The following is a 9,007-nucleotide window of genomic DNA, read 5'->3' on the forward strand; positions in this document are numbered from 1 at the left end:
AATTTGTACATATGACGACTGAAGAAACCTTTTCATCGTTCAACCGAAGAGGGCGAGAAGTCGGCTCCTCAGGCGGCTCCCTCCTAAGAGCCGGCTCCAGTCGTTTACTTCAAAGAGCCTGCTGCACAGCCGATTATTTCGAGAACGTCACATCGCTCGTCCCCCTCGCTGCTCCCGAGTAGGAGGGGACAGAGTCACGGAGTGTAGGAGGAGTGAGCAGCAGCCACGCTCACCCCACTAAGCCAACAGAAAAGCGGTTTAATATGTCCACGAGTTGAACATTATTTACGACAGTCTTTCGGCGCTCTCGAGTCCACCGAGTCGCGCCCCCTCCTTCTGTTTCTCTCTCTGTCTGACTCACACATAGTGTAGTCAATTCCACCCCCATTCTCCCACTGGCTGGCTTCGGTGATAAACCGAGCACGCCGCCGCCGCTGTCGCTATTGTGAGAAGAAAAACATGCTAGTCGGCTAAGCTTGTGTGATCATTGACAGAGTTCAATACACACAAGCCAAGAGCGATAACCGGCAGAAGGAGCCTTGTGAGGTCATACTTGTGGGAATCTTCGACAAGTGGGAATATTTCACAGCGGAGGTATGTAATAAAGTAGGGGGAGAGAAAGAAGAAAAACGGCATGCTTGGTAGTAGTAATAATAGAAACCTGGACGAGTGAAGTGACTAGCTCGCTTGCTAACTAGCCGCTTGCTCGGTGGTTAGCGGCTTTATTTTGGAAATAAATGTCACGCTTGCCGTCCCCGAAAATGTGTGGTGAACGACCGGGCTCGGTATGGTGTGGATATTGCTATCGGTATAGGGGGTAATTATCTGCTTTCTGGACGCCGAGCAACACTGTTCGCTGACCCCTGCTAGCTTAGCTCGTAGCATCCACGCTAAACGGATGAGGACGTGTTATGGGACTGTTATCGTGCGGCATGCTTTTTCCACAAGTACATTACAGCACCACTTATTTGCGTAGTCGGACAACTACACAGCACATCGTTCGGACGTTTTTCCGAAAGGACCGATAACTATTTCAACCGCTTTTCGTCAAGTATTGTTTTGTCACGAAGACAGCAAAAGTTGGACGTGCTCCATATGTTTAATTACGTAAAACCGGGTAGTGTTTGGACTCATTAGAGCTGAATAAAATTGCTTCAATACAAAATCTCCCATTTTAACTTTGAGCAACCTTCAGATAAACATGAGAAAACAAAATATTTTTTTCTTAATTTGTCTTTTCCATCCACATCGCTCATTTTATAAAAAATCTAAACCTAGCTGCAACAATCAATCAAATGCCTGCGATAATTTATTGCAAAAAAGTACAAACTAAATATTTCCCTCGAATTTTTGTCAAGATCGTATTTCCACGTGCACTAATGTCACCGCCATTTCATGCACCTTTATGTGTAGAAATAAGATCACGCAATGGCAGTGAATTTGGGGAGAAAAGTTCCTAAATATAGATAATGTCCTAAGGTTGGGGTATTTTATACTTAACAGAGAAGACCATTTAGTGCCATACAACACGTGATCGCCACACACAAGATACCCTATCAATATTAACTTACTTAATATGTCTTAAACAAAAATAAGTCTTTCATGCGCCGTCTGTAAATTCAAAATAGCGAGAGACTTGTATGTTTTGTGCCGCTGTGAAAAAAACATCCATCCATTTTCCGTACTGCTTTATCCTCATTTGATTTGTGGGGGGTGCTGGAGCCTACCAGTTTAAAAAAAATGTCAAACTCAAATTCATCAATGACATTGACTAAACATCCCACCTAGCCCTTACCTACATTTTACATTTTACATTTGACCCAATTGACTTGGAAATACACTACCATCATTGTGGGAGACACAAATCGGACGCCAGTGACATTACATTTGATCTCTTCCTGGCACTGCTTTAAATGATATTATCAACTATTTATAACTTGACACGAAGAGAAAAAAATGTGGATGAGGTGTTGCTGGTGATCACTTTCCCATCGTGTTGTCATAAATGTCAGATGGTCAGATAGGACGGAGTTGACGCGCACACTTCAGCACTTTTCTCTGTTGTGGGCTTGCGGTGGAACAAGCCAAGGTAAGGACATGATCGCGGGAAAGCACTTGTGGAGAGCCTCCCCATGCGATTCACAGAAAGTGTCCTTTGTGTCGGCAATTGCATTTGCTTTATGTGTTCGCACAATATTTCCCCTGGGCCAACGTTAACTCGTTTTACTGCCGCCCGACCCATAGAATTAGCCGCAAGCATTTAGTGTTTACCTCTTACTGTTTCGTGTTGATCGCTGGTACCTGATGTTATCGCTTCGTGGCACAATATCTGTCATAAATGTTGCTGTTGATTTGTACTTTTTGTCTTGGCTCAGAAACATCCTTGAGCTGGAATTTTAGCTGATTTCAGACAGACGCTTAAAGGACAACCGACGTCTCCGGACAAGTTGTGTCCATAATTTGCAAAATGGCTTCAAATGACCTCTACTGAGTGTATTTTACAATGATTCCACTGCATATACAGTAAAGTCTCGTTATATCGATATTCTCGGGAGTTGGAAAAAATATCGATATAACCGGACTATTGATATATCCGATCCTGCACGCATGTAATTTTCTCCTTGCGTTCATAGAAATAGTATCATAATAAGCGGTACTATCGATATAACGAGACTTTACTGTAGCTATATTTTACGTTTTAAGACTCGTGCTGAATATTCCGGAAGTCTTGTTTTTGAGTTGGTGACGAGTCCTCACCTTACGTCACTGAAGAAACACCCCTGACCGAAAAAAAGGACACATTGTAGCAGTCCTTCCATCACGTCAATGCATTTTGCTGTACTTTGGTCTGATAACGTCGTGTAGGACGAAAAAGAGGCGGAAGAGGGAGACAAAGCTCCATGTAAGGAATTAATCAGCCTGTGGAAACGGGCTGATTACATTTTTATTGGCGTTTTGCATTTGACTAAAAATATCATACTGCGTTTTGGGTATTTTAGATGCTATAAAACGTTTTTCTGATGTCAGTTAGGAAACAAAAAGTGACGTCGGTTGTCCTTTAACGGTTGACAAGATGAGAAATTTAAGACATCACAATCGTATTTTCTGTTATTATATCTTGGATTTGCAAGAAAACTATGTATGATTTCTGAGTCACTATGATGGAAAGTACAGTGAGAGCTTGGTTAACAAACACCTTGGCTTACGAACTTTTTGGTTTCCGAACGTTAAATTTATGAACATTTTACCTTGGCATACGAACTATTTTTCGGGATACACATGGAGCTGCCACAATGAGAAATGTGTCGTTCGCGAACGAGCCCGTTCTTCTAACAACAAAATGGCAGCCGACTGCATTTATTTCTCTATTCTCCGCCCCCAGTCTTCGGTTAAAGACACGTGATTGGTCAAGAATGCAGCAGTGGGGGGCATTAAAGAGCCAGGCAGACAGAGAGAGAGTGAGAGAAAACACATACACGAAAGGAAGATGACAGTTTTAAACCAAAAAACAAAAGTGAAAAATAAAAGAAAAAACATAAAGGTGAGAAAATGGATAGAAAACAGTGAAATTTAGACTCTTTTCGACTTTGAAAATTCAAAAGCAGAGTGTAGACTGGAAGGTTAAAATATCCCATCAATCGGGCTCCACAAATAACCCGCACAAGTCATGTGTATACTTGATGCAAAACAGCTAAACAGATCACAATTGATGAAGAACTAGATAAAATTATCACAGAAAAAGCACCTACAAGGGATCATTCCTCAAGACGGTGAAAGAAGAAGGTTACGTTCCTCATCAAGTGTTTAATGCTGAGGAAACCGGACACTCCATTCCATCAAGCCATTAACGACCATCACAAAGGTAAATAAAATGACTTTATTGTACAGTACAGTCTATTTCTTTAATTATAATACTATAGCACTTTTATTATACATAAAATCAGGTATATTTTGTGTAGTTTTAAGGCTTAGAAAATTAGAAAATAGAAAATTATGTTTTATGTGGACCTGGGAATGCATTATTCTCGTTTTAATGGTTTCCTATGGGAAATTAATTTTTGGGGTACACACTTTTTGCCTTACACACTCTGTCTGGGAACCAATTAAGTTCGTAAGCCAAGGTCCCACTGTAGTGATTTTTGAGAAACAATGTTTGTAAATTCGCCAAATAATATCCGTGTTTGCTTCATGTTTGAACTTTGCAATCCGCAATGATGACACAGTGAGTTATTGTATTCCTGACTTGTATTTTTCCTCTCTTCTTTTCCGATTTCAGCCTTTTTAAACAAGTGTCGCCTGAGTTGTTGGCGCCGTCTTGAGCAGTTTGAACAGTTTGCACCAGCTGTCCGCCACCCCCTCCCAACCCGGACAGTCTTCTGCCCCAGCATGAATGAAGTCGGCGTTGTGAGAGAGGGATGGCTTCACAAGAGAGGTACTCTATCCTTAATGCGACTGTGTATTTTATGTGAATTTCTGCCCAGAAACGTTAATTTGAGTGGACATTTGTTCCAACACCGAATCCAGAAATATTTTGAGTCAGACAAACATAAATCTGGGCGTTCCTACTGTGTCACTAGGTGAGTACATTAAAACCTGGAGACCTCGTTATTTTATCCTCAAAAGTGACGGCTCCTTCAACGGCTACAAAGAGAAGCCCGAAGTCTCCAGTGATCACCGCTTGCCACCTCTCAACAACTTTTCTGTCGCAGGTCAGTTGGGATGATGCCGTGTTGAGCTTTGAATGCGTGTCTTTCCGTTCTTTGTTGATACCCCCACTCCCAACACCCTTTCACCTTTTTATGCGCTGGTTTGGTAGAATGTCAGCTGATGAAGACAGAGCGGCCCAGGCCCAACACGTTTGTTATCCGCTGCCTCCAGTGGACGTCAGTTATTGAGCGCACCTTCCACGTAGACAGCAACGAGGAGAGGTTTGTTTTCATTTATGTCTCCCTTCACCCTCCAAAGATTTATTCATTTGATTGATGAATAGTCGACCCCTAAGTGTCATGAAAAACAACACACACACACACCTGTATGTTTGGTCATTTGAGACAAACATGGCATCCAATAGTCTGCGGTGCAAGAAGTTACCATGATAACGTAGGAGTCTATAACGCGATGAAATGCTCCTTCCTCCTTGTCACAAAGGAAAAGTCCCATCACGGCAATTGGGTCAAAAGTAGGAAATAGAAAGCTGCATAAAATAAGAATGTTAAGAATCCCCTAACAATACAATACGTACATATCAATCCATTTTCCAGACCACTTTGTCCTCATTAGGATCGCGGGGAGTGCTGGACTCCAGCCCAGCCGTCTTCGAGCCCACCTGAATTGGTTGCCAGCCAAGCACAGAACGCACAAAGACAAACAACCAGTCACTCTCACACTCACACCTCGGGACAATTTAGAGTGTTTAATCAGCCTGCCATGCATGTTTTCGGATTGTGGAAGGAAACCGGAGGACCCGGAGAAAACCCACATGGGCCCAGGGAGAACATGCAAACTCCACACAGGGAGGCTCAAATGTCTCTTGAACTCACGACCCCTGCACTGTGAAGCCAGTGTGCTAACCACTCGACTACCGGGCCGCTGCAATACGTACATATTGATTTAAGTAATTAATTAAATAACAATCCAAATGCACCAGAAATTGGTTAGGATTGGATTGAATTGGATTAGCCTTTATTAGTCTCACATTGGAGACATTTACATTTAACAGCATCAAAGTTATGGAAGGAAGAGGAAAGGAAAAGAAGAAGTCGAAAATGGAAAGGCAGCCACTCTCGCGGCGCCATACAAAAAGTATAATATTCAAACACAAAGACACAGTCATTCAATCGTTAGAACTTTCTGCACCCTTTGTTGCATTAAGCAGTTCTAGATGAAAGAGGAGAGGATCAAAACGTCCTTTTCACCAGTGGACCGGGGACGTTATCGTGAAATGTGCGTGTCTGTTACAAGCTAAATGTTGAAAGCAAACACAGAGCCGTAGCATCACATCTCCGGTCCCACGTAAATCCGCTTCAATTCCAAGCTGCAACAATTCCGCATACGCATCCACGCTCTGCGCCAACGCTCTTTCTAATGAAATAAAATGGTTGTGAGAATTCACATTGTGGTAATTTTGAGACATTTGCTTCACCGTTCCAAGTTCTGAGGTAATTGAATGTAGACGTTTGTGTTTAAATCCTACTTTGATTTGACTTTTGACAATGTTATCTTGAGCGAGTCTCAAGTTGCAACGGTGAAGTAACGTGTGCTCTTGTATGTAACACATCATTTTATAAAATCATTTATACTTTAGTTCGCTGACGAAGCCTCTTGGATAGGAGGCGAAACGTCCGACACCTTCAAAAAAGTACAGATGACGGCTGAAGAAACCTTCTCATCGATGGACCACTCCTGTACGACTCAGAGCTTACACAGACGTATCATTTTATAAAGACAGAGGAAAACATACTGATTCTATTACTTATGTTTGAGCTCCAAACAGATTTGGCGGCTAAATTACGGCCAACTACAACCAAGTGGGCACTTTTTGCTCGAATAACAAATGTGTCTTAATGAGCTGTTTCGACCGTTTGGTTTTTGGCAGTGTTTTGTTTTTACCAACCTGTTTTCACTTAGGATTAATTGTTACTTTAACATTCAAAGGTGTTTATGGTCCCTGTTGTTTCAGGGAAGAATGGATGCGATCGATCCAGGCAGTGGCAAACAGTTTGAAAAGCCAGCAGCAGGACGAGGAACCCATGGAGATCAAATTTGGCTCAGCAAGCGACGGAAGTGGCTTAATGGAAATGGAGATCGCCGTGTCCAAATCTCGCTCAAAAGTGGTCAGCTCGTGTCCTATTCATCTCGTCGTTTCAAACTTCTTGATTCACACAGAGGGCTTTTTTTATTTTATTTTTTGTCGTTGGAGAACTGGGTTTTGATATGTTTTGTCATTGTGGCTTCCTTTGTCGGTGCCTCAGCAGACCATGAGCGATTTTGACTACCTGAAGCTTCTGGGCAAGGGGACGTTTGGCAAAGTGATCCTGGTGAAGGAGAAAGCTACGGGGATGTACTACGCCATGAAAATCCTCCGTAAAGAAGTCATAATTGCAAAAGTTGGTATTTTGTTCAAATATCTTGTAAAGAGTCATCGCACAAATTCATCAAAGTTCTAATCTTCTGTATCCGAAACGAACAGCTGGGAAAGTTTGCAATCGGACACGCCGGGGTTCCCTCACGTCAATGTCACTTTGTCTCGTTGCCGTGCGGCTACTCATAATTGACGCAAATTTTTGTAAAAGCTCGAACAACACCGCAACTGTTTTGGCTTCTGCTCCCGCACTGCTCGCAATTTCACTTTTTGCCGTTTGTGCCCATTACTCTCGTTACATGTCCAAAACGTATCTTTGCTTCAGGATGAGGTAGCGCACACAGTAACAGAGAGCAGAGTCCTACAAAATACGCGGCATCCTTTCCTCACGGTAAGTCACCAAACCTTCCCAAGATTTGATCTCCAAACTCCAACTGTCGTTTGTTTTCTCAATGACTGCATAATACCGTTTTTTTCCCCTCCTTTTCATACAGACGCTAAAATATGCTTTTCAAACAAATGACCGCCTATGCTTTGTGATGGAGTATGCAAACGGGGGAGAAGTAAGTTTATGCTATTTTCCTCACTTGAAATCATGTTTACGAAAGATGACTCGTCAAGGGTACCGAAAGAATCCTAACGCCTTAATTTGGAGCAGTCTATAAATCCGCCGCCATGCGTTTTGATTCATTTGCAGCTCTTCTTTCACCTATCCCGGGACAGAGTCTTCACGGAAGACAGGGCCCGATTCTACGGTGCGGAAATAGTATCGGCACTGGAGTATCTCCACTCGTGCAATGTTGTTTACAGGGATTTAAAGGTAAGGTGTCGCGTTACCGTGTATTTAATACGGACATCGACAAGGAAATGTTTGTGTTTTTGATTTAGCTATAGAGTAACTCGACGCCTTTCTTTGCTCAGTTGGAAAATCTCATGTTGGATAAGGACGGCCATATAAAGATAACAGATTTCGGCCTGTGCAAAGAAGGCATCACGGACGGCGCCACCATGAAAACCTTCTGTGGGACTCCCGAGTACCTGGCACCCGAAGTACCCCCCCCCCCCCCCCCCCCCCCCCCCCCCCCCCCCCCCCCCCCCCCCCCCCCCCGACGTTCGTCTCGATGAACGATTTTTTTTTTTTTTTGCAGTGAAGCGCATGCCTGCCAACTACTCCGGTTTTGCCATAATGAGTGCGGTTTTCATTATCCCATTCCGGGCTACGGTATATGAATGAAAATTACGTTTTTTCAATTTAGAACAGGCGATCGGCACAGTTCCACCTGTCAGCTTCCTATATAGCATGCGCGTGCTACCGGAAAGACTGCAACAAAAAGTGTGAAATCTAAAAGAAAACTACAGTCATTTTGTGAGGAATACTCCCAAGCATTTCCAGGAGTTATACTTGGGTCAAGAAAAGGTGAAAATGACACCAACTGCAGTATGTGTCCTCAAGAGGTTTTTTTTATCGGACATGGAGGAATCAGCGACAGACTCTATTTTATACACAGTGAGGTATCTTATTGAATGAGCACATGCGGTTTAGTAAGGACTCAGGTTCAGTACATACTACATAAAATATGATCAAAAATTCATTCAACAGTCAAAGATGTGATTAATATCAATTGTGAGTCATTTATTTTAACAATCCTTGGTACCGCCTGTGTAAATTATGACAGTTTGCTTTCAGAGGTGGGAGACAAGTCACAATATTTTCCTGATTGTCAAGTTTAAATATGGGTATTTTTTTCAATAGCATATCTATGGCATGCGATATAAAAGCTTGGCCAAAACAAACATGCGAATCAAACCTCTGAAGATGGAGGACACTGATTCGCTGTGGCGACCCATGAAGGGAAAAGCCAAAAGGAAAAGATGATATCTTTGACATTGATCAACATTTGTATGGCGTATTTATCCTTATTTTAA

At 42.6% G+C, this 9,007-nt stretch overlaps 1 protein-coding gene across 2 annotated transcripts in view; it reads left to right on the forward strand.

Annotated features, from left to right (window-relative positions):
• Positions 1 to 213: 213 nt before the first annotated feature.
• The window catches only part of akt2 (AKT serine/threonine kinase 2), a 14,919-nt gene continuing 6,125 nt past the window's right edge, over positions 214 to 9,007 (forward strand). The window contains exons 1-10 of one of the 2 annotated variants that reach the window (XM_089013341.1): positions 214 to 594; positions 4,277 to 4,432; positions 4,578 to 4,709; positions 4,817 to 4,928; positions 6,680 to 6,833; positions 6,972 to 7,106; positions 7,407 to 7,472; positions 7,576 to 7,644; positions 7,779 to 7,901; positions 8,003 to 8,131. In XM_089013341.1, coding sequence (XP_088869467.1) covers positions 4,387 to 4,432; positions 4,578 to 4,709; positions 4,817 to 4,928; positions 6,680 to 6,833; positions 6,972 to 7,106; positions 7,407 to 7,472; positions 7,576 to 7,644; positions 7,779 to 7,901; positions 8,003 to 8,131 — 966 coding nt within the window. In that variant the 5' untranslated portion in view covers positions 214 to 594; positions 4,277 to 4,386. The remainder of the gene's footprint in view (positions 595 to 4,276; positions 4,433 to 4,577; positions 4,710 to 4,816; positions 4,929 to 6,679; positions 6,834 to 6,971; positions 7,107 to 7,406; positions 7,473 to 7,575; positions 7,645 to 7,778; positions 7,902 to 8,002; positions 8,132 to 9,007) is intronic. The other variant, XM_089013342.1, reaches the window with a different exon arrangement.

Source organism: Hippocampus bargibanti, linkage group LG14, assembly GCF_051943395.1.
Source record: "Hippocampus bargibanti isolate YZ-2025 linkage group LG14, ASM5194339v1, whole genome shotgun sequence".
Classification (NCBI taxonomy): domain Eukaryota; kingdom Metazoa; phylum Chordata; class Actinopteri; order Syngnathiformes; family Syngnathidae; genus Hippocampus; species Hippocampus bargibanti.